Below are 26,878 nucleotides of genomic sequence, written 5' to 3'. Positions count from 1 at the left end.
TAAGCCAGTCTTGATTAAAAGAGTTGATGTCCAGGTGGTGGGAACAGGGCACCCACTAGTCTATAGCCATAATAATAAGGTAAACTATTACAAGAATAACCACGGTCTAGTTAGTAAGATACGGGAGGAGCATGGGGCAACTCTGAGGTTTACCAGCGCCACCATCTCTTTACATGGCATATGGAGCACAGATAGCTATAAGGGCTTAAAGCAGCTTGGGCTTAGCAGAAGGATATAAAAGTTCTTTCCTTGAGGCCCTTACAGGGCACACTGGTAGCATGACGTTGCCACCAGAGAATGAGTACAATGATAACTAGACAGGCATAGGGTGAAACACTTGTAAAGGCTTAGCCCTATATCAAGGCTGGATGAGATGTAAGGGTAGTACTGTCCATAACCAGTACAAAGATTAATAAAAAATATAAATAAGTGGTGTACCACAAGGATCAGTGCTTGGTCCACTGTTATTCAATCTGTACATTAATGATACTGGGAAGGATTTGACAAGCGACATACAGCTATTTGCTGATGATGCAAAGATAGATAGAGTAATCAGGAATGATGCTGATATGTACAACTTGCAGAATGATTTGAATCGGCTGGAATTGTGGGTATGGGAAAATCGGTGTCAGTTCAATGTAAGTAAATGTAACTTCGGTATGATTAGATATCCAATGTTGTATTATATTGGTGGGATTAGACTAGGAGAAACTGAAGAGGCTAGGGATCTTGGAGAGTTAATAGATAGGAAGTTGAAGTTCAGGGGCCATGTGGCAAAGATTGCAAATACAACTAAAAAGATAACTGTAATACTGAAACGAATGTTCACATGTAAAGATAAGGATGTTATTTTGCCTCTTTCCAAGGCCTTGATAAGACCTCACTTGGACTATTGTGCACAGGTCTGGTCTCCGTTGTGATTCTGATATATTGTTAAAAATGATATCAGGATTGTGGAATACTGATTATGAAGACAGATTGAGAATATGTAGACTGTAGACACAAGCAAACAGTCTACAGATTCTCAATTTGTCACCCTCCATAAATTCTCAATTTATGGAGGGTGAAGAAAGAACTAGAGGGCATCCTTGGAAGCTGAGAATGAAGGCTACCAAGAAAGGCATGAGGGCTAGATTTTTCTCTCAGAGGGTGGTATGTAATTGGAATGGATTGCCTTTGGATGTTGTGAGTGCAAGCAGTGTGAATGAATGAATTCAAGAATGTGTGTAGTATGCGACCTCCCATGATGAGTCTCTGACTCCCTGGAGGTTTCCTCTTAATAACAATAATAATAATTGTGTAATTAGTTCAGCTAAAAAGTTGAATTCATAACGATAATTATGTAAGACAAGTCATCACATCACATTAATCCATAGACTACATTTTAAACACCTAGAAATAAAATGTTCAGCAGTTCTAAGTTTGACAGAGCTGATATTCACATCACCTGTTCTACACTGTATTAGTGCCATCCATTTAGTTTTCATCATCAGAGAATTTAATTGAAGAAAACTGAACAGTTCTACCTTCTAGTAGTTGAGAGAAAATTCAGACAAACACTGCTACCATTCCAAAATGAAGATACACGTATTCACACAGCATAAGAGAAGCACATATTAGTTTCTTCTGTTCCAATCACTGTAAGAATCATCAACAGTTCCCTTTCTTTAATTGAACAAATTGTTATAAGCTGGAAAATATTGGCATATTTTTCTCAGCATTCTCCATTGCTAGTGAATGAAATGCTGTGTGATGTCAGGCAGATTGCTTTGGTCACATCCGAGTTCTTTGCTCTATGGTTCGCCTGTCAATATGTGCTTTTGTCCTGAGGCAAATATCTTCTAAAAACTTCGATGAAATATCACAATTTACTCCTTTTCACTTTTTTTTTTTGTTTATAAAGAAAATTAGTTTTGGTATCAGACGTGCTCCACTCATATATCAAATAACAGTAAGCACTAACAGCACACCTACTTAGCTCATTTTATATTGTCAATATTTGACAAAACAAACACATTTTAATAAAATAACTGTAAATAATAACAGAATGTTTTATTTTATTATTATTATTATATGGGTATTTCCATGGAATCAGAAGACTCATCATGGGAGACCCACATAATACTGAGACTAAACAAACAAAACCAAGCCAAATCTTTCTAAATAATAAAATTACCTGCTTGGACACTAGTGACCTGGAAAGAATAACTGTAATAATCAATGCCAAATATGAAGATAAACTTCTTGAATGACCAACAATTTCATGATGGCTGTCCATTTGTTAAATCTTGAATGAAAGAGAATTCATAATGTATTACCTTTCATTCAGATTTAACTACTACGTCTTCTTCTTCTGCAGCTTCTCCCACTTAAGTGGGATCACTGTTGATGATGAGTCTCCTTCACATCCTCCTATCTTGCTGGCACCATATCCAAGTTCTTCATCCTCAAGTCCTCTTCTACCAGCTCCCTCCATCTCTTCTTTGGCCGCCCATGCTTCCTCCTTCCTTGCACATCCATCTGCATGACCCTTCTTCCCACATATTCGTCCTTCCTCCTCATCACATGACCAAACCATCTCAACCTTGCCTCCTGTATCTTTGCTCCTAAGTTCGTAACTTTCACTGTTCCCCTCACATAGTCATTTCTCAGACGATCCTTTCTGGTCACACCGCACATCCACCTAAGCATTCTCATCTCTGCTACTTCCATCCTGCTGATGTTATTTTTCCTCAGGGCCACAGTTTCTATAGCATACGTCATAGCTGGCCTCACTACTGTCCTATAGATTTTGCGTTTCAGATTGATCTTATCGTATAACATTCCAGCCATCTCCCTCCAGTTCCTCCAACTCACTTGTATCCTGCATCCCACTTCCTTCTAAGCCCCTCCATCTTCTTCCACTGTTGAACCAAAGTATTTAAAGTCCCTCACCTTCCTGATGACATTTCCTTCCAGCTCCAGGTCTGGCTCCTGGCTGCCACCCACTGTGCAACACATATACTCTGTCTTACTTCTGCTCAGTCTCATACCTCTCTCTTCCAGTACTTTTCTCCATCTTTCCAGTTTAGTTCCTGCTTCTTCTCTTGAATCTGCACACAGCAAGATGTCATCTGCATACAACATTGTCCAAGGCACATCTTCTCTCACCTCTCCGTCACCACCTCCATCACAATGTTAAAGAAGAACCCTTTCTAGGATTTTCATTGTGTGGGACAGCAACTTTATTCCTCTGTAATTTTTACAGTCTTGTGCATCCCCTTTACCCTTGTAGATAGGGACAAGAGTACTCTCTCCCTCCATTCCTCAGGTATATTTTCCTGTTGGCAAACTTTCATGAACAGGTCCCACAGCAGGTCAATTCCCTCTTCCCCCAGTGCCTTCCATGCCTCCACTGGAATCCTGTCAGGGCCCACCGGTTTTCCATTCCTCATCCTCTTCGTGGCCTCCGTCACTTCCACTCTACTGATGTTCTGCACCACCACCATCCCCTCAGAAGGCTGCCCATCTTCTCTGCGAGTCCTTGCATTTTCCTCATTTAAAAGTCCCTCAAAGTATATTCTCCATCTGTTTTTTATGTCCACATCCCTCCATAATACTCTCCCTTCAGCGTCTTTGATCTGCCTCACATGTAAGATGTCCTTTGCTGCTTTATTTCTACATTTTGCTAGTTGGTAAATTTTTCTCTGTCCTTCCTTTGTTTCTAATTGATCATACAGATCTTGATATGCCATGGCCTTCGCCTGTGCCACAACTCTCTTGGCTTCTTGCTTTCTCTCTCTGTACACCTCTCTGTCCTCTTCCACTCTTGACTCATCCCACTTCTGCTATGCCTTCCTCTTAGCTGTCACTGCCACTTGTGCATTATTATTCCACCACCAACCCTCCTTCTGCTCTCTAATCTTTCCAGATGTCTCACCAAGCATCTCGATTGCACAGCTCAGGATTACTTTTGAATTACATTTCCACCAATCTTGTACACTTTCCAGTCAATCCGAAATCCTCTCTAGCACCCTCTCCCTAAAATGATTCCTCACACTCTCTTCTTTTAAGCGAAACCACTTAATTGTCTTCATCCCATGGCTTACAGAGGTTCTTATCTTCAATCTTATTTTAAAGTCTGCGCACAGCAGTCGGTGTTGCTGTGCCATTTGATCCGTTGGAATTACTTTACAATTTGTCACAACCTTAAGATGTTTTCTTCTAGTCAAAATGTAGTCAATTTGTGAACTGTTGTTACCACTCCTAAATGTTATCAAATGGTCTTCCCTCTTGTAGAAAAACGAGTTCACAATTGTCAGATCAAATGCTACTGCAAAGTCCACAACCCTCTCTCTCCTTCCTGGTTGATCATTCCCACCATGCACCCTTTCACAGTCTCTATTGTCTCCCTATGTGTCCGTTTAAGTCTCCTCCAACAATCGCCATCTCGTTTTTTTGCAGGTCCCTCATTTCTTCATCTGACACGTTCCAGAACTCATCTTTCTCCTCTGCTCAGATTTAACAAGTATCTAAATTCTCGATGTAATACTTGTATATTAATAAAAAAGAAATTGAATGTAAATGAAATGATAATAACATCCTTGATTTGAAATTTGCTCAATATTGTATTGTCAAATATCTTATTTAAAAAAAAAAAAAGGATGCAATTTAGGAATGGGTGAAGTATGTGTTAGTATGTGAACATTAGGCTAAAATCCCAGACAAGATAAGAAGATTAAATCATGACCTGAGGCCATCACGTATGCAAAGGTCTATATTGAGCGCGGGGGAAGGGGTCTCCCGTGGATGAGAACGAGAAGTGTCGGAAAGGAGTGCAGAGGAATGAGGTGCTGTGTGAAGGTCATCGAGGGGGGTATATAGTTTTTGCGACATGAAGACGAGTCTTTTTGCCTTTTATCTGTTCCAGTCGTTCCCGGAGAAAGGAAGTTCCAGTGAGGTCGAGGCGAGATGAATGAGAGTGGCTCTGCGGCCAACGTGCATATAGGCATAGCAGAAGGTCAGCGTAGGCCGAGAAAGAAATGTGGAACCTCGTAGACCAGCATCGGCAGCAGTGCTTCGTGAACATCATAGGCAACGAATCGTGATCATATTCGCAAATCTACCTTTCAGAAGCAAGAACCTAAGGAACATATCAGCCAGGTAACCTCGTCGAAAAGGGACCAGATGAAGAAAATGCGTGTCGTATAATTCCAATTGATGATCGCAAGTATAAGCCAGTGAGATCCCGACACCTCGGTAAAGTAAGAACTTTTCAATTTTTGTATACAAAGAAAGTTAGATTGTGACGGTAAAAGGGGACTAATTAGAATTGTGATTTATGAAGTGTTGTAGGACTTTAGGAGTTGAACCATGAATAGGGAATGATTGATCTGAGTCAGAAAACTTGGAAAAGTGCAGTGTGAAAATATTTTAGTTTGTCATTGTTGGGTAGTTCTTGAACAAATAATTGTGTGAAATAATCTAGGAGTGTTAAGTAATTAGAAGGACATCCCATTTTAATAGTATTTGATAATATCTCATGCTGTAAGAGAACTAGAATGTCCATGTTACATCGAGTTATCTTATTTACTTTTCATACCAACATTAATTAAGTTAGTGTCTATAAAATTAATTGTAACTTGCTTTATTAGTAATGAATACATTTTTCTTGTCAACCAAATAACTTGCTTGATCACTAATCTCAATGCACAACTCATAAAGAGAACCTATGCATAAATATATTGGAGATAGTCACGACTGCAGTGCAAAATAAGAATATATTTGATTATTGTGGTTAGAAATAAAGAAGGAAAGGATACAGGATCGTGTGCCATACCAGGTGTTCTCTTAGATAAAGAAATTTCTCTTATTTATAGAATTTTGGTGGCACAGCGTAAACAAATAAATTTTCTGCAATTTGAAACAGGGTTAACACTAGTATTCTAACAAAGGAATTGGCTCTAGCCAGAGGCATTTCCTCTGTCTATAGAGTTTTGCACACGTGGGCAATACACTAATAGTGGCCAAGGGTTAGAGATAAAAATAAGGGTAGAGTCTGTAAGAATTGTATAGGACAAATTTTTAGAGTTGAAGAAATAACAAGAAAAAATAAAAATAATACAACATAAGCCAAGATTTAAGGAAAGGATATAAGATCATAGAGGAGTAAACACAATCAAAAATAAATTTATACTCATTATATATCATAAATATATATAAATTTTACACATTCTAGAAAGAAACAAGAATATCTTACATATTCTCCATTTTCCAAGAAAACGGCAATAATATATAGCCCTCAGTATCAATGAGATGAACTTTGATTAGAATTGTAGGAAGAGATGAAATAGGAAAGACCTGAGGTAAAGTTTAACATCCAAGCAAAAACTTTAAAATTCATAACTTTTGTTCGCATACAATGCAGATGAAACATGAAAATGATAATGTAATTTCTTTGCATACAACTGTAATCAAAAAATGAATGGCATGAGTTATAAGAGTCAGTTCACGACAGGTGCAAGAACATTTCTCAAAGTTTTTTATATTTCTATATTCGGCACAAAACTCTTGTAGTTAATCTATTCGGCTTTGAAATAATGTTGGATTCAATATCCACTTAATTTGAATAATTGTGCATCACCAAAGTGAAGCCTTTTGGATCTCTTATTTCAGTATTTCTCACCCAGTGCAAGGTCTTTCTATTGCCTTCTGAGCATGTCAGAATAGTATCTTACAGCTCATAAGAAATTATGTTTTCATTCAACTTATGCCTAGTGTGTGTTGATATAATATGGATAAAAGCAAGAATTTCTTGAGAAGCTACTTCTTTATTTTCCTAAAAGTTGCTTGATATAGTTAGTTCTTTGCAATTTTAGCATAAATGGCACCAAGTGAAGAAAAGTACTATGTATAGATCTCTTATGTGATCATACAAAACTCATATAGATTTTAGGTTCTATTTTATGGAATAACACATTTAGAATGAAACTTATTGATACCTAAATGAACACTTGGACTGTTCAGATCAGTAGGAAGAGTACAGGCCATTAACATCTTGTATATGTGTGTATATATATTATCTTTCAAGTATACATGTACTGATAAACATTTGTTTTTTAAAAAATGAATTTTCTTGCAAAAAAAAGTAAATTTCTTACGACTGACAATGCTGAAACCCTATACCCCATTAAAGTTAAGTTTATTAATTCTTATTTATGAAGCTGCAATAAATCAAGTAAGGATTTTATTACATGGCATAAAAGCATGTAAACCATAATCACAGGAAATAAACCTACCTCTCTTATACCTGTTTTCAAAGAACACTCTGAAAAATCAATCACCAGCACAAGAGCTGTTGCATAACACATCCATTCTATGATATTTACAAGACTGAAACAATTCTTTCTGTTCTGCAAAAGTTGGAAAATCTGTAACATAATTTTGAAGAAAATCTTTAAATATAAATCTTTTATAACAACAAGAAAAATTAATACATTTTACTCATTTAAAAAAAAAAATATTTAAAACTAGAGTATATGATGAAGTGCTGTTATTTATGATCACCTTTCGCTAAAAAAACTACTGAAAAGTACTACAGTATCTATGCTATTTTAAAAGAAACCGAATACAGCAAAATATTCCACCATAACAAATTATTCCTTTCATTCCAATGAATTCACCAGTGTGAAGTTGTCAAGTATATGCACTAACTCACTATCTTTAGGAAAATTTAATAATATGAAGACCTGTTTTTTGTCAGAATTATATGCATGAAATATTGATGCAGAGTATGCAAAAACATAAAACATAAACACAAACAAAAACTGACAGGTGGAATTTTATTCCCATTCTATCAATGATGTTTATTTCTGCAGCAATAAAAGTAGCCAGTTGTTATGACAATATGTATATGTAAGAAATATATTTTCTTACATATACTAAACAGTTCAATGTGATTAAGAGGTAGTAGTAAACACTGTAACAGAGAGAGAGAGAGAGAAAATAAAAAGAGGATCGGTGGGTGAAAGGTCTGTCTATGGATTCATATATTTTTCTCTCTCTTATACAAATATCAGTTCTATAAGACGGCCCATGATTCATAATATGATGCCACTAAACTAAGGATTCTTGACATGATCTGATCAGGATTTTGAAAAATAAATACCCACATATGAGATATAATACTGTAATAGTCAGACAATAATACGGTTTTCCTGAAAATAGTTATTTTCTACTTTGTGTGTGTCTGTGTGCATGCATGCTGAAAACCAAGGTATATTCTAATTTTTCTGGAATTTTGCATACTACAATAGATTCACAAGGTATCCAGCCACCCACTAGCAACAACTTTCTATTCTGGTCATTCTACAAAACCTTCATTACTGTGATGACTGATCACACTGATGAGCTTGCAGCTAGTAGTTACCAGTCTATCCATTACCATCAACATGATCAATTGACAAGATCACTTGTTTGTGGTATGAGCAAGTACTAAGCTACTAATAGGCAGCCAGATATTCTGTGATTTATTATAATGAGATATCACATTGTATATAAAAAAAAGCATGATATTATCATAGGCTGTCAAAGGAGTTATCAAACGTTTCATGTGAATACAGCACAAATGAAGCAGCTCAGATCAATTTATTTTTAATAATAATCTCATATATATATACGAGAGGCTGATCAACCTATAATACATTATTATTATGAATGGAGGAAAGAAAAACTTCCTTGTTTAAGAAATTATAATTAACTATGCAGATATTTCAGTTTAACTATCTTAAACTATCCATCATCAATGTTAAAGATTGAATAATGGGAATTTCAAAAAAACAAACAAACAAAAAAAAATAATAACAATGAAATAAATAAATAAATAAAAAGCAAGTGCATAGAGAATTCTTTTTTGTGACTACAAGTGAAAAGATACAGTTCCTCATTATTCACTTTCTCACACTGACAATGCTGTTTAAGATAAGTAAACGGAAATGTGTAATTCATTACAATTTATTATATTTTTTATTTGTACATACATGCATTTTACTATAGTTTCTATGGATGCTAAACAGTTATCTCTTCATCATAGAAAACTTCCTTGTTGCCACTGAATATGAATACTTGCAAAGTGTACTCTTTAGGAATAAGAGGGAGGAATATTTCAAAACACAGCAGTAAAATACAAGGAATGAATGAAGAGGAAGAGAATGTTCTGTGATTTTGAATTTGAACAGTGAAAAAGTGTTAAATAACTGCTATATATGTTTAATAAATTTAGAGGAGAATGGGAAATTACTGATGCCAATCCTGATAAAACAGAAATATAGAAATATTTGTAGAAAATGCAAGCAGAAACTAAATGTCTATGAGAAAGAGAGTAAAGTGAACAGGTGAGATTATCAATCAAACTAAGTGTAATTTTCTTAGAACAGTATTCAAGTGTTGGATGGATCTATGATTTGTAAAGTGTTGTTAAGCAGATAAACAATGTCTTGGGCAAAAAAACAAACAAACAAACCTAATTTCTTGAATGCAGAGCAGCCAATATTTATTATACATTTATAACAAGAAAGATTGGGAGTAACAGACTTATTTAAAAATCAAGTTATAGTTATCTCAGCTGTTGTCTGGAGATGGGTTGAATAAAACCAACTTCTAAGCTGTATGATAGATGCTAATGGAACAAAAGGAAATAAAAAAAAGTTTAGGACTGGGCTCTGAAGTACAAATCATCATAAAGAGAGATTTTTAGCTAGTAAGATCAAAATGTGAAAAATTCTCAACTAGAAACTTTCTGACGAAGAGTGTGCATGAGAGAGAGAAAACAAGAATAAATGCCAACTATTGAGATAAAAACAGTCAAAAAGTGTATACAAGAAATTCACAATACAAGAGAAAACTTGTATACACTTGTGAATTTCACTCAACTGCTCTGTATATTATAGCCAATGCCATTAAAAGACTGAATTGGTGAAGAAAATCATCAGTTGAGAGAAATAAGAGTACTGAAAAGGATCATGCAGTCCTTCCATATGAATAGATTCTCCATTTAGAAGTTCAGAACATCCACAGTTGCAGAGACTGGAGACAGAATATGATGTACACTTCACAGCTTCAGTTTCCATGGAAGTCATGCTGCATACAAGATAAGCATAACTAAAAACCTCTATCATTTTTATCATGAGTCCTGCAAAGAAAGTGGCACTACCATCACAGTGGATTGTTCTTATACACCTAAATATCCTGCAGAGACTAGCAGGCTCTCCATAGGATGCATATGCTAATACATCATGACCTAAGCTTTGGCATTAGTGTTTCCCACAATAAAATACTGTTTGCCAGTGTGGCTTAACAGTGCTCACACACCCCACTGATTGATGTCCATCTCAACCAAGCCACGAGATTTATCTCCTGAACAATAAGATCAATGCCAACTTATTGACTTCCAATATTTATTAATATATTGCTCCTCCTCCATTATGGAGGAAAAGCATTTTAGGTAACCTATGGAATAAGATTAATGAGAACAGTGACTTGCCCATAAATGAAGACATCTCATACATAACTACTCAGAGAAGGAAATCTAGACAACCTGCCCTGCTGTGCAAATGTTGCATGGAGACTTTGATATCACATCAGACAGCAAACTATACTGGCAGAAACACATCTCTATAGAGGTTTTTAGTTCCTATTCCTGATCCAATTGCCAGAGTAAAGGGTTTTACTTTCCAAGTCATTTATGGTCTACACTTAACTGAATCAGGACAGTACATGTAAGGTGCAAACGGATGCTTCACAAATGGAAATAGGATGACTCTCCATACTGTGATTGTGACCATGTAACCTAGAACCATTAATCATATTGTTTACGACTGCCCTATGTTCTCTTATAATGAACAGTGTCTTCTTATAATGAACTTTTTACATGGAATTTTTTTTATATAATAGTTCCACCTGTTTATTCCAATATCACCTTCTATATGTACTAGTACATCATTTATCATTTACTAAATAAATAAAATCACTAAAAACAATGCCTAGGTTTGACTTGTGTTGTGCAGAGACTGCTATGATTGGACAGTAAACTGTTGGATTGGTATGATATGCTGAATCACCACACACGATCCTGAAATCAGACGAACATGTCTGGGAATGCTCGCTGCTATGAGAACATTGCTGATCAGAGTGCACCACCATCCTATCTTTTTAAGCATGTGGTTGTAGGGATGTTTCGAGTTTAAACAAGGAGACCCATTGTTTAATTGAACTGAACTGAGCAACTGTGTTGGCCATATGGTGATTCTAGAACAGTAACTCATGTTAGCAGAATAATACAAAGTAGTCGTATTGGTTGAAGAAACTGGCATGTACAATCCTAGTACAGCAATCCATCGATTAATGCGCCCCCAATTAGTGTGTCATTTTTTTTCGATACCCAAATTCGAATAGTATGCCTATACATCTTAAAAATAAATATTATACATTTTAAAAATTTTTGATCTATGCATTTTTTATGGCTAACTATTTTAAAAAATCGCTCACCAGAATGAAATAATTTAGTTATCCGATTTGAAACATTTGACAGAGTTATTTTTTAATGGCATATTACACTATTTCCATGTATGCTATGTTCCAAATTTATCGCCAAAATTTATATCGTCTGCTTTACATAGCATTTTGCTGATCATATCTTGTGCAATTGTTTTCCATACTTTTTTAATTTAAATTATTTTCCTAACTTTTAATCATGAGTAAAAGAGAAGTGTGAAAATGATTCGAAAAGTAATCTGATTGGAAGAAAAACTTGAAATAATAAAGAAAATGAACAAGGTGAGTCCAGAGCAAAGATAGGACAAGAACACAAAAATGGGTGAATCAACTGCTGAATACAAAGAGAAAGGTAAGGCTGCTTGAAGTTCATCATGCATGCACTGAAAATCAAAGTATTATAATGATTAGAGAGACTTCTTTTTACATGGATCAAAGATTGTAACCAAAAATGGATCCCACTAAACACTGGCTTTATTAAATCAAAAGCATTGTCTCTTTGTAACCTGGAAAAAAAGGGCTATCAATGATGGAAAAGAAGAAGAATTCCACATTAGTGCTGGGTGATTTGAGGGTTTCAAAAAGAGAAATAGCCTACATTCATTTTTGAAATTATGGATTCTACAACTGTGTTAGAACCGTGTACTCTAACACAGTTGTAGAATCCATAATTTCAAAAATGAATGCTGATCACCGTGTAACACAAAAAGAAAAGAAAAAGCCTACATAATGTTCTAATCACAGGTGAAGCTGCAAGTGCAGATAAGGAGATATCCAGAGATTTTGAAGAAAATTGTGTAAGAAGGTGACTATTGTGATCAACAAATAATTAATGTCGATGAAACCAACCTTTTTTTTGGAAGCGAATGCCTTCCAAGCCTTTTCTAGCCAAATCAGAAAAATCTCGGCCTGGTTATAAAGTCGCAAAGTCGAATGAAATTACTACTAGCAATATGCGAGCCGTTAGGTAGCACATTCTTTTAATTGTGCAAATGATTTTAGAGGCTTTTCAAATTAACTTAATTAAATCTCATTCTGAGAAATTGAGTGATTCCGACCTACTAAATTTAGATGCACAGCGGGAAGATCCTGAAGAATATGAAGAAAATTTAATCACTGACAAGCCCAAAGAGGTTTCACAGAAGCAATTTGAAAATAGTTTTCATACAATTGAAGTTTTTAAGCAGCAATTCTTAGAAGTGACTCCCTGGTGAAGAGAGAGCCAGTAAAATTTGCAGAAGAGGAAATAGGGGCCATACTGTCAGTTGTAAGAAAAAAAGAAACAGAATGCTCGCCAAACAACGTTAGCTCAATTCTCTGTTAAGAAGCAGAATAATAAATTTATATTCTGAATATGTTTTATTGTCTTTCAGCTTCATGGTTTTCCTTTAACTAGGCCCTGAGACATACCCTAATTCTTTTATCAAAAAAAAATTAAAGGTCAAGGGTCAAAAAAGAAATCTCAGGAACGAATTATACATTTTCCCATAATTGCAAATGACTCTATGTGCAGGTTATGCAAGAGGAGTGGTGTGGAGTTTGTGGACGTGTGGAGTGAGTTTGATGGGCGAAAGGATTTATATAAAATGGATGGTATACATCTGAATTGATTTGGTGTGCGGAGACTTAAAAAAGTTGTTGAATGAAGTGGATGTGCAGAATCAGGTAAACTAGAGTTATTAAGGGGAGGAGGGAAAGTAGATATGCAGACTTTAGGTATGCAGTTGAGTGTATGAATGTGTATAATTTGCCCGAGCAAGTACGAAGGACAACAAATCAGAATGGGATAGTTAGTATAAGGGATCAAAATAAGGGTGGGACTAACAAGCTTCTGCATTTCATGTATACTAATGCCAGGAGTATTAGGAACAAGAAGGAAGAATTTTTGGCCTTGGTTGGCTCTTCCAGGCCACAGGTTATTGGCATTAGTGAAACATGGTTGACAGAAGATGATATATTTAGTGGGATTGAATATGAGGGGTATAGTGTGCTCAGTAGGGAAAGGGAGAATAAAATGGGGGGGGGGGGGCGAGCGTTATTGATGATAGCTGATGAACTGCAACCAAGGAGAATAGAAGTTGAACTGCAGGATAGAGAAAAGAGCACATTTGAGGCTATTTGGTGTGAGACTGAGGCTAGCAGAACAAAATATATAATTCGGTGCTGCTGCTATAGACCACGTGAAGAAATAGATGGTGGGGATAGTATGCATAAGCAAATAGAAGCAATGAGAGGAAGGAGGGTAATTATTATGGGGGATTTCAATTATGGTAACATTGATTGGAAGGAGGAGAGGACACATGGGAGGAAGGAATTGGATTTTATGCAGTTATTAAGGGATAACTATCTGCAACAGCATGTAATGGAAAATACTAAGGGTCAGAGAATGCTAGACCTAGTAATTGCATTTGAGAATTTGGCTGTAACGAATAAAACCACGTTACCACCAATTGGTGAGATTGATCATAGGGTCTTGACTTGGGAGGTGGCTAAATGTGTGGAATTACCAGGCTGGTAAGTATGATACGCTTAGGAGTTTCCTTGGTTCAGTGCTATGGCAAGTAAAACTGCAAGGGCTGGATGTTGATAGTGCATGGGAGGCAGTTAAGGAGTGTTTGCAGAAGGCAATGGCTGACTGTATACCTAAAGTCTGAATAGTAAATCAAGTAGGGGCTAAATGGATGAATAACACTATTAAGCTTGAGCTGCAAAAAAAGAAACAACAGTGGAGGAATTTAAGAAGAAAGGTGACCTGCAGGCACATGAACAGTATAAAGTGCAGACCAGAAGGGTAACAAGTGTGGTAAGAAAAGCAAAAGTGGATTATGAAAGAAAAGTAGCCATGTAGGCTAAAGAGAATCCAAACAGTTTTTTTTGTAAAAGAAAAAATGTATATGGCAGAATGATTTTAAAGAATGCCGATGGTAGGGAGGTAACCAAATCAGTTGATATAGTGGAATTATTGAGCGAGCACTTTGCAAGAGTATATCATCCAGGTGGTGACATTGCAGGAATGAAGGCACCAACAGCTTATGTGGGAATTGTGGTGAATGAAGTGGAGCTCAATAGTCTATTACAAAACCTCAATACATCTGTGGGATTGGATGGTATACCAGCTCGTGGCATACGTGAAGCGACTAAAGAATTGCCAGTGCCTGTGACCATTTTGTTTAATTTGAGTCTCGGGTCTGGGTTAGTCCTGAGAGGGTGGAAAGAGGGGAAAATAGTTCCACTGCATTAAGGAGGTTCCAAGACTGATGTTGTAAATTACCGGCCGATTAGAATATCAGGAATCGTTGTCAAAGTCTTGGAGGAAATAGTCAAGAGGAGAACACAGGAATGGATAGATTAAAATGGGATACTGTATGGGGGACAGCATGGTTTTGTGAAGGGTAGATCATGCCACAGTAACTTGCTCACGTTTTATAACACAATGACGGCCGAACTGGATAAGGGTAATGGGTTTACAGTGATCCTACTGGCCCTTGCTAAGGCCTTTGACAGGATAACACATGGAATTCTAATTAGTAAACTGCAGCATATGGGGAATGATACAGAGTTGGTGAGATGGATAAGAGGGTGGTTGATGGAGTGATTCCAGAGAGTGGTTTATTCAGGAGCAGAGTCCAAAAGAAGGTCTGTGACTAGTGGTGTGCCGCAGGGTTCTGTTCTTGGACCACTACTGTTTAATTTGTTCATTAACGATATAGGAAAGGATCTGAGAGGAACTGTTCATTTGTTTGCTGATGATGCAAAGTTGGGTAGAGCAATAGTGAATGCACAGGATGTCAAAATTTTGCAGGATGATTTGGATAGTTTGGAGGGTGGGGATAAGGAGAATGGATGTCAATTTAATGTGGCAAAATGTAAGGTTATGCAATTTGGAGGTGAAAACATTAGCAGCAGTATACCACATTGGTGGAACTGTACTCCAGGAGATTGACAAGGCCAGGGATTTGGGAGTGTTGGTGGATAGGGAGTTGAAGTTTAGGGGGGACACATTGCAAAAGTGGCTAAATCAGCTCATCAAATCACTTGGTTGCTGAAAAATACTTTGACGAGCAGAGACAAACAGGTTATTGTTCCTCTGTATCGAGCCATGATAAGACCACATCTTGACTACTGTGCCCAGATTTGGGCACCAGGGTTTCTTCTTGATGGGGAGGAGGTGGAGAGGATCCAGAGGTGAGTGACCAAGATGATGGCAGGTCTATGGAATGAACTTTATGATAACAGGTTGAAGATTTGTGGGTTGCAGAAATTGGCTGATAAGCGGAAAAGGGGTGATATAATTGAGACATTCAAATTATTGAAGGGTTTCTATAAGATTAATTCAGAAGATATTTTTAAGAATAGGACTGGTGGTGGGAGGACTAGGGACAATCCATGGAAGCTGGGCAAGAGTGTGGTTAGCAAGTGCGTTAGAGATAGGTTTTTTATTTGGAGAGTGGTGAATGATTGGAATAAGTTACCAGAGCTTGTTGTGGGTGCCATGACCGTAAATGAGTTCAAGGCGGATACTGTGTAAATGTTGAATAGTTGTTCTAGACATGATGGTAGGGCCTCCCTTGATGAGTGTAAGGACTCCTTGGAGTTGCCCATTCTAATAATAATAATATTATTATTAGAATAATAATAATAATAATATTATTAATTATTATTATTATTATTATTAACCTATTACTTACCTAATATTATTTACCTATTAATAATAATAATAATAATAGGGTATTATATTCGATTAGTGCGTTTTCGATTAATGTGCCTCTTTTAAAGAACGCATTAGGCGCATTAATCGAGTGATTGCTGTATATTGCTTGAATGACTACTTTTTTTTTTTTTTTTTTTTTTGGTGGGGAGAATGGACCAAAACACCTATATCTGTCTTTAACATTTACTAGAATATTTATGTACTAGAGTTGTGGACTAGGTTTGAATCCACTTATGAAGATGGAATGGATGCTTGTGAATGTTTTTAGGTCATAGATGAATTTCATAACTTGCTGTGAGACCACTGTTTTATTGATAGCCTGAAATGGCTTGAAAGAGTACTATGTTTGTTCTCTAAAGCAGGATTTCTAGATCACCATCATCATCCTTAACCTATCCACAGTATCAAATGCACATTAGGTTACCAATCTTCTGTTTCATCTAAAAAAAATGAACAATACAGCAGATGTATATCTCTAGATTTATGTTATTTTTCAAAAGAAAATATTAAAATATTAGAAAGTGGAGTGGCATTTATTATATTTGCATATTTTTATAATGTTGATTTGTCCAAGATGATGACTATACTGACAGATATTTCAATGAACTGAGCTTCATTTTTGATGAGATAAGGAGTGTTCTTGTTCTCACCGAGCAATAGTTCTGATCTTAAAACCATAGAGGTGTGGAAATTTTTGTGAAATAGTACTGATAAAAGGTGGGATTATTGTGACATCTGTATTCTTGTTAGCATAAGGACTTTTTGACTTGCTCAATATGATCATTAGTAGAGTAAAAATTCTGATGGAAATGCTGCTTTTCTTAGAAGATTCAACTTTCTTCCAACAATTTTTCATATTCTCTCATACTATATTTATCTCATCTCATCTTCCTTTAGCACCCTATCAATTATCTTAGTCTACTGTAATGAATATGCCAGTATCATGAATTTACAAAGGGAAGATCTTGTTTGAGTAACTTGCTCACATTTTATAATAATGTTACAGCTGAGTTATATAAAGGATGGATACTACATGATACTTTTGGACTTTGCAAAAACTGTTGATAGAATACAACTACAGAAGCCTGTTACATAATTTGGAGAATATCAGATGGATTATAAACTATTACCGTGGATAAGGGGTGTAATGTAGCTCACCTCTTCATGGTGGATATCGAGCTAGAACAATTTGGAAGCCAGTCTAAATGGCTAAGGCATGCAGTCAAACAATACTGATTTTTCTGATTTTATTGATGCTGCTGACAAAAAATTGGGATTTAGCCTTAAGATGTGTCAACTGAATATTGAGGGAATTAACAGAGCAAAATGTGATTATCTCTGCAAAGTAGTACAAGAAAATAACATTGACGTTGTGCTTCTTCAAGAAACGCATGCTGAAAATGAAGATGACCTTAACAGAAGAGGAAAAAAATTGGTTACACCCTGATTGGTGCTACATATCACTGGAATAATAGAATTGCAACATATATTAAGGATGACATAGAAAATGCTTTTGTCCTAACAACGAGATGTGATAATGACACCCATCTTTTGAGTGTGAAAATCCACAACATAATAATAGTCAATGTCTATAAACCTCCTTTAACATCATGATCTATAGGTGTGATACCCACTTCTCAACATCCAACAGTATGGATTGGCAATTTTAATAGCAATCATGAAGAATGGAAGTACTGTGATAACAACGCCTGCCCTCGTTCAATGGGCAGAAATAAATAATATATACCTTGTATTTGATGCTAAGGATCAAAATACCTTTTGATCAGTAGCATGGCAAATGGATCTAATCCGGACTTATATTTTGTTTTGTTAAACACAGAAGGGCAACCATTACCAGCAAGATGACATGTACTTTCTAACTTCCCACACGGTCCACATTGACTGGTGTTACTAGAAATTGGTATGATGCTACCTCTAGCAAGATCCTTTCCACGACCACATTAGAATTTTAAAAAAGCAAATTGGAGAAATTTTGCAAACAAATTGGATAAATGTGTTCATTGGATACCTGCTAGAGTTGCGAGTATAAGAGATTCGTAGGAGTGATCATATCAACTGCAAAAAAATATATCCCTAGAGGTCACAGAAAATATTATGTCCCCAGATGGAATGAAGAGAGTGAAAATCTTTATAGAGAGTTCCTCAAAAGTGAAGATCCTGAAATAGCAGATGAATTACTAAATAGCCTGAACTCATCTCAAAAAACAAAATGAACTGAAACAGTTGGAAACCTTGACTTCAAACGATCAAGTAGAAAAGCTTGGAAACTTCTCCAAAAACTATCTAAAAGAAAAAGCATAACGATTTCCCCTGAGAAAATAGCTAATCAAATTGTTAATATGTCAAGGACACCTAGGGACCATGAATATACAAGAAAGTTAAGAAAGAACTTATAGCATTAAAAACAAATGCTCCTGCTTTCTCACAATATGCCTCAATCTTCACTATAGATGAAGTAAAAGGCATCGTAAAAGATGTCAAAGCAGACAAGGTCCCAGGCTTCGACGGTATCCATCCTGAATTTCTGATTAATAGTGGGCCAAATACTATAAACTAGCTTTCTGAATTCTTCTGACATATTACTGACTGGCTAACTATCTAGTCAGTTTAATAAGTCAAAAATAGTTGCTATTCTTAAACCTAAAAAACTGCCTCAGGAGGCAAAAAGCTACAGAACTGTTGCTTTATTGCCTATAAAATGTTAGGACACCTTCTGTACAACAGATTGTCCACACCAATCATGCAGCAAGTCCTGATTGAATAAGTTGGTTTTAGAGAAATACATGGTTGCTGTGATCAAGTGCGCACTTTAACATCATCATACATAGAAGTTGGATTCCAGAAGCAAGAAAAAAAACATCAGCTGTCTTCTTGGACCTAACAGCCGCCTATAATACAGTATGGCATGAAGGTCTTATATACAAATTTCTCAGTATTGTCCCATGTAAACGGATTGCATACTTAATTTCCTCCATGCTCATGGAACGTTTCTTTCAAGTTATATTAGGAAATAAAATGTCCGGACAATGAAAACGTAATCACAAGTCACAGTCACTCTTTCCACAAGGGTCAGTATTGGCATCCATACAATCTGCCTGCCACCATCTCATGCAAGTTCTGTTATGCTGATGACGCTGTAATTGCCATTCGATACAAAAACATGAGTCAGGCCGAAGAGGTACTTACAAAAGATCTGAAAACAATAGGTGAATATTACAAAAAATGGAGGCTCCAGCTCAATTCAGACAAAACAGAAGTATCAAGCTTTCACCCTAATAATCACATGGCAGATGTCACTTTGCATATCTGCCTTTGAAGGATGCTTACTACGACACAATAAGTTTCCAAAGTGACCTTGGACTACACTCTCTCTTATAAGCAACGCCTAACAAACGTTTCTGCTAAGTTAAGAACCCATAACAACATAATACAAAAACTAATAGGCACAACATGGGGAGCAACAGCTGATAATCTATGGATTACAGCTCTCAGACAACGAATCAGACTTTTTAAGTGCTACTCCTGAAGCTATAAACTATTTGACTAATATGGATATAATCTTTTAATTTTATCTCTCTCATCTTCTTTTTTTTAAAATCCTCTTTTACCTTGCGGTGTCGAGGGTTTATTAATAACCATCGGATCTCAAACCATTCACAGGATAAGGTGGTCAAGCCCTGTGTATCTTATGTCCTGTAGTGTTGAGTTCTCAAGGCTGGTTTGCCTGCTTTGCAGGATGAAAAACCCTGGGATAAACTGGGGAAAAAACCCTACTGTCCACACCCAAGACCAGCTAATTTGGCTATGGCTGAGGAAGATCCTTAAGCTCCTCACATCGTCGACGGGAATCGAACCTAGGACACTCCTTCCCCAGGCATATGGCGAAGGGCACAGCCACTAGGCTAACCGAGCAGACCTCTTTTAATTTTATTGGTTTTAAAAATGACTTTAAATTTTATATGTTTTTAAAATGACAGTATATTGTACTGCATATTTTGTTATTTATGCCATACAAATAAATAATCTTGGATAAGAAGGATGGCTGACTAATAGATATGAAAAAGTGGGATATGGTGGATGCGAATCTGCAAGATTTAACATAACCAGTGGTGTTCCTCAGGGATCAGTTCTTAGTATATTGTTATTCAGCCTTTACATTAATGACATCAGAAAGGATTTGACAGGAGAAATACAGCTACCTGCTGATGATAGGCAGGATAATCAGGAATGCTACCAAAATGCATTAGTTGTAGAATGATTTTCATATGCCCACAGTTCCAACAATAAGTTGGAACTGTGGGCATGTGAAAACAGGTATCAGTTCACAATGCTAGTAAATGTAAAGTTATGCACTTTGGTGTGATGAGCTATCCAGTAGTGTATCATATTGCCAGGATCAGGCTAGGGATATTGTAGTTTTAGTAGTTAGGAAGCTGACATTCAAGGACCATATAATACAGATTGCAAATACAACTCAAATGATAATCACAATGCTAAAATGAATAACAACATATAAGGATTAGCAAGTCATTCTGCCAGGAGAAATCGCCCAATGCCACAGTTATGCCTAAAACAAGTCAGTCGTGCCACAATCGCGTGAAATCACAGAATGATCGGAGAATCCAAGGTACCTCATCGTCTAAGTGAACAAGAAGGAAGATCGACCGAAGGAAGGCAGTCCAAATTGAAGGGACAAGTATGAAAAGCCTTAGTGTATGGTAATATTAAAATTTTCTTTGTCTATGCTATGTGTGTAACTTACTATGGTGTTAAGTGAAATTAAGAGACATTAAGGATCGAGGACTTTTGATTTATTTAGAGCAGGATTGTAGCATGTTAACATTAGAAAGTACAGTGAGTTAGCTCATATATAGGTTAATTTAATGTGTATGCTTTAGAGAAAGCTGAGATGAATTAGTCTGAGTAACGAGATACATAATGAATGTTTTAATGAAAAATTATTACTCTAGAATAACCATCTTTGTGAATTATTTATTAGGAATGCTGTTTTTGATACTCTTGTTTTATTAAGGATACATGCAATCTTATCTGATTAGTATTGGAATTTAGTATGAATGTTAATTGTATTGTAAATGTGTTAATATGCTTAATAAACCTTTGCTATTTTTAAACCTAAGTGTCTGAATTCTAGAAACCGATGCACCACTTGTAAAAGTTTCGAATCTGAGCGGGGAAGAATAGGTTACATTGTGGGTCACGACTGCAAATCAATAGTCACTTGTGTACTTCTTGAAATCACTTCTTGGTTAAGATAACTTTACTTAATCTAACTGTTTTAGGTGGTGAGCAAAAAAAATAAATAATCCTAGAACTCTATGAGAAGATAGATTTCAAGAACTTTGCTACTCAGGTTTTGGCTCACTCCTGAGGCAATACCTTTGTGTCTCTCGGAGGTACCACGACTCTTTAGGGAAGATCGGAAGTATAGAACACAAAATTGACAGTTGAAGAGATTGGGACACAACAATAACTAAAAATAATTGCTGTTTTTCAGGACAAACTATCTCTGAAGCCTTCATTATGCATTTTTTAAAAATAAATTCACCTTCTAAAAAGGACTTTGATGGAATGGCTATTTCATTTGCAATTACATAGCTAGCTCTAACTGCAGCATCACTCTTTTTATGTATGTTTTTAAAACTAACTGCCGATTCTCTAATTGAGTGCATAGTCTAACAATTTTTTTTACAAATCTTTCCACTATAATCTTTACATTTCTTTTCATTAGTTTTAATGTTGTTGCACACTGTACTCTTCAGCAAAAGAAATTTGTTTCTTGCAAAGTAACACATTCGCTGCCACGCTACTTGGGCATAGTTTGTTCCTGTACACCAAGCAATTTTACTTCTTCAAAGTCAGTATGGGTAATCTCATTGCTGTCGGTAATCAACATACGAGTATATTCGTAGTTGGCTTGTGAGGCTTATATACCATCTATGAGTATACACACTTTTGCTGCTAGATCCACAAGCCAAGCATTTTCACTTCTTCAAGGTCAGTACAGGTAATCTCGTTGTGGGCAGTAAGCATCATACAAGTATATTCGTAGCTGGCTTGTGAGGCTCATATACCAACTATAAGTATACTCGTAGTTGGCAGCGAACATGTTAAGCAGATCAGTTTACCATCCAATTTGACAAAAAAAAAAAAAAATAATAATAATAAATAAATAAAATAAAATAAAATAAAAATAATATATATATATATAAATATAAATCTATCCATTTTTTTTTTTTTTTTTTTTTTTTTTACACTATTCTATATTCAGTATCAACTTTTCTTTACTTTGGCATTATGGGGTTAGGTAGATATACAATTTTTACATAAAATAATTTGTAAAACTAAAATTATCTTTAGCAAAAGTGGTACACCATCACTGACAAGCATGTGTGTGTGTGTGTGTGTACACACATATACACACTTACTTATATACTTTGTCTAACGCAGCTTTGTTAGTGCATTTGTTCCATGGCATAAGCATAGCTTCACAGCGAAAAGTTAAGCCTTAAACAGTTTATCTTTATCCCTTAACCATTAAGGGTTAAAGATAAACTGTTTTATAACTGCTATAAGTATATATTAACAAAATAATTTAAAATTAAAAAATAATAACAAAAATTTTTTTAAATAAAATTGAACTGTGGGCTGGATCCAGCTGTAAGGCCATATGTTTGACACCCCTGGTCTATTCCCACAAGAGGCCACCCTTGCTTCCATCCACCTTGACAACTCTGGTTTACCTTCTTCCTTATTCAAATGCAGTCCACCTCTTACACACAGCTCTCTTCTATCCTCAAATGTACTCAAGTATCCACACAATCCAAACCTATCTTTTCACATATTCTCACTATTATGCCATTCATTATTGATGCTATTCTTCTCAACTCTGCATTATCATATCTAGGTAACATACTATCTTCCCTATCAAATTCTTCTGCTGCACTTCAAATCTCTTGGTACTCAATTCACACTACCTCTCAAGCCATTTGTATCCACCATCACAATCATCTTAACTCTACCACCTTGCTTAATTGCCATTGTCATACTCTCTATCATTCCTTTAGGCAAGCACTCCTCTAGCATTCTATTTTGCATTCTGCCAATCACCGAATTGCCATACATCACACCTCTTGCTGCTTCATAATTTCTCTCTCTCTCTCTATTTGCATTCCCACTTACCTGCCGTTCTGTCATCTCTTCATCCCTAGCTTCTACACTATCTTGTCTTTCTCTCATTCCCCCTCGTTACCTGGTTCTCCTATTCTCTCTCCTTCTATTATTTCCATAAATCTCTCTATCTCTCACTCCCCTCTTGTTTCTTTGTTTGGTTCACATCAGGTTGCCATTGACAGATATACTAATAAAATATACTCTAAACAACAAAAATCTCAAAACGTAAATTATTTATGTAAACCTAATTATGATCTAACACAGTGCTTCCCAAACTGTGGGCTGCGGCTCCCTTGGGAGCTGTAGGTTTTGTTGAGGGAGGCCGTGAAATAATGAAAAGAAATTTAAAATCTTTTTTAAGACTAAGTAGATTTTTTTCATCTTAAAAGAAACATATTTAATTTTTATTATTTATTATTTCTTTTTTGTTATTTTTATTATTTTAATGGAAAAAAAATCACACGTTGGTGCGGGTTCACAAATTTTGCTTCCTGCGTATTTCGGTGCTCAATGAATATTAGTAAATATATGCTTATTCATATAAGTTTCATTTCAAAGCAGAAATCTAAAAATTGCAGTTTCAAATATTTCATCTGATATTGGTGTAGTAGTATTGAAACACATCCATCACATTAAATTATTATTAAACTTCTTTTATGTTTTTAATTCTTTCTATATTACTAATCATTCTATGCTTCATGTGACTGTACTGCAAATGTACAATAACAATATATCTATCTATATAAAAATATGAGATAATGTGCCATGTCAAATGTGTATGTAAGATGCTAAAAATGTAACATTTGCATTTGATTTTTGCAATATTTGCTGTGTATGTTTTGTATTGAATATAAATACAACAAATATTATTATTATTATTATTATTACGGGAATCTCCATGGAGTCAGTAGACTCATCGCGGGAGACCCAAACTAGCAAAACAATATCTGTCATATCTCTTCTTGAATTCATTTACAGACGAAGAGCTCACAACTAAGTCAGGCAATGAATTCCACTCATTCACCACCCTCCAGGCAAAAAACCTTGTTCTGACACCTTTGTTAACCACACCCTTCTTTAATTTCCAGAGATGACCTCTTGTTCTTCCATCACTATCACACAGCTGAAACATTTCCCCTGCATCAATCCTATAAAAACCTTTTAGTAATTTGAATGTTTCTATCATATCCCCTCTTCTTCGTCTATCAACCAATCTCTGCAATCCACAAGCTCTCAATCTATCAATGTAGGGAGCATTTTTTATATCACTCAGCAACTTGGTCATTCTTCTCTGAACCCTCTCCACAGTCTCCTCATCTCCAAGGAATCCAGGTGACCAGACCTGAGCACAGTAATCCAAATGTGGAAGTATCAATGCTTTATAAAGGGGAATAATAACCTCTTTATCTCTGGATGTCAGTGTGTTCCTCAACAACCAAGTAATCCTATGTGCAATCTTGGACACCTTAGCAATGTGTCCTCTGAACTTCATCTCCCTATCTACCAATACCCCTAAGTCCCTAGCCTCATCCATCTCTTGGAGTACCTTTCCATCGATGTAGTACACAGCTGGTAATCTTTTAATCCCAAAATGCATGACTTTACACTTTTCCGCATTGAACTGACATCCATTTTCTTTTGCCCATTTTACCAGCTTACTTAAATCCTCCTGCAAACTTTCAACATCAGCTTGATTTTTTATTGCACTACACAACTTTGCATCATCAGCAAACAACTGAATATCTCCCTTTAAGCCGTTTCCTATATCATTTATATACAAATTAAACAACATTGGCCCAAGCACAGAGCCCTGAGGCACACCACTGGTCACCTGCCTCATTCTGGACTCGGCTCCTCCATACACCACCTTATGGTATCTCTCCCTGAGCCATTCTCCTATCCATATCACCAATTTAATATCCATTCCCATCTGCTCCAATTTGCGTAACAGTGTTCTATGGGGTATCCTGTCAAAAGCCTTAGCAAAATCCAGAAGTACCACTGTGTAGCCAGTTCCTTTGTCCAACTCAGATGTTATTCTATTATGAATAGTTAATAGATTGCTAAGGCAGGATCTACCTTTAACAAAACCATGTTGGCCTCTATAGAGTATCATATCCTGATCCACCCATTCTTGAATTTTGTCTTTAACCAACTTTTCCAATACTTTTACCACTACTCCTGAGATGGTGATTGGTCTGTAATTCAATACCGCAGTTTTAGAGCCACCCTTATGCAAAGGAACCACTTTGCCTAACTTCCACTCCCTAGGGACCATACCAGAGTTCAAACTTGAATTAAATATCCAGGTAAGAGGGGTTGACAATTCATTTGCACATTCACGCAACACCCGAGCTGATATTCCATCTAAGCCTACCGCAGTGTTTGCATTTAAGTTTTGCAATATATTTAATACCTCTGATTCTTTAGCTTCAATTCTCACATTAGGTATTGCTATAGGTATAGAGATATCCTCACTTGGGTGATAGACTTTTGAAAAGTGATCACTCAGTAACTCGACTATTACATCTGATTTTGTCACCTCAATACCATCAGCACCCACTAAGGTTATCCTTCCGAAGTCGTTCTTCCTATTACTTGCCACATAGCGGAAGAACTCTTTGGGATTACCCTTGATCTCTTTGGCTAAGGTCTTCTCATAATCTGATTTAGCTTTTCTTACCATGCTGGTAACCTTCCTAGCTTGAGCCTTGTACTGCTCATGGGTGTCCTGATCGCCTTTCTCCTTGTAAATTCTCCATAACATTTTCTTTTTTTGCAGTTCAAGCTTGATACTACTGCTCATCCATCTAATGCCTTGCTTGTTTGACCTCCTGACCATGGGGACACAATCTGATATTGCTTTCCTCAGATACCCGCTGATTTTATCCCAAGCACTGCTAACATCTTTCCCTTGCAATATGTTCTGCCATTGGATGACTGCAAGCTCACTCCGAAGCTTGTTATAATTGCCTAACCTGTAGTTCCGTACATACCCCTTCTTAATAGAAAAATCCACAGATTTTGCAACCTCCCAAGTCAATACCACATGATCGCTTTCACCAACTGGAGGTAACGAGGACACCTTACTTATGCATATAACCTCTGAACCAATAACCAGGTCCAACACTCTCACACCACATGTCCCTTCAGTTACGTGCTGTTTCAAGTAATTATCTCGTAGAAGATGTATGAACTCCATTTCCTTTTTGCTACGTGATATTTCCTCCTTCCAATTGATATCACCATAATTAAAATCCCCCATAATAATCACTAAGCCTTCACTCATTGCACTAAGTTGCTGATGCATGAATTCAATATCTCCCCCCGTACTCCCTAGCCTATAGCAGCATCCAACTGTATATTTGGTTGCATTGGTCACTATTTCGCACCAGACTGCCTCAAATGAACTCTCATTCACATGTC

General features: G+C 36.3%; 1 protein-coding gene across 1 annotated transcript in view; it reads right to left on the bottom strand.

Annotated features, from left to right (window-relative positions):
* The window catches only part of LOC150109149 (transient receptor potential cation channel subfamily A member 1 homolog), a 475,501-nt gene that overhangs the window by 86,276 nt on the left and 362,347 nt on the right, over positions 1-26,878 (bottom strand). The window contains exon 20 of the mRNA XM_090411752.1: positions 7,278-7,409. Within this exon, the coding sequence (XP_090267878.1) occupies positions 7,278-7,409 (132 nt within the window). The remainder of the gene's footprint in view (positions 1-7,277; positions 7,410-26,878) is intronic.

This window comes from Typopeltis vanoorti, chromosome 2, assembly GCF_054136105.1.
Source record: "Typopeltis vanoorti isolate ZY-2024b chromosome 2, IOZ_Tvanoo_1.0, whole genome shotgun sequence".
In the NCBI taxonomy this organism is placed as follows: Eukaryota; Metazoa; Arthropoda; class Arachnida; order Uropygi; family Thelyphonidae; genus Typopeltis; species Typopeltis vanoorti.
This window is presented reverse-complemented; position numbering and strand designations above follow the sequence as displayed.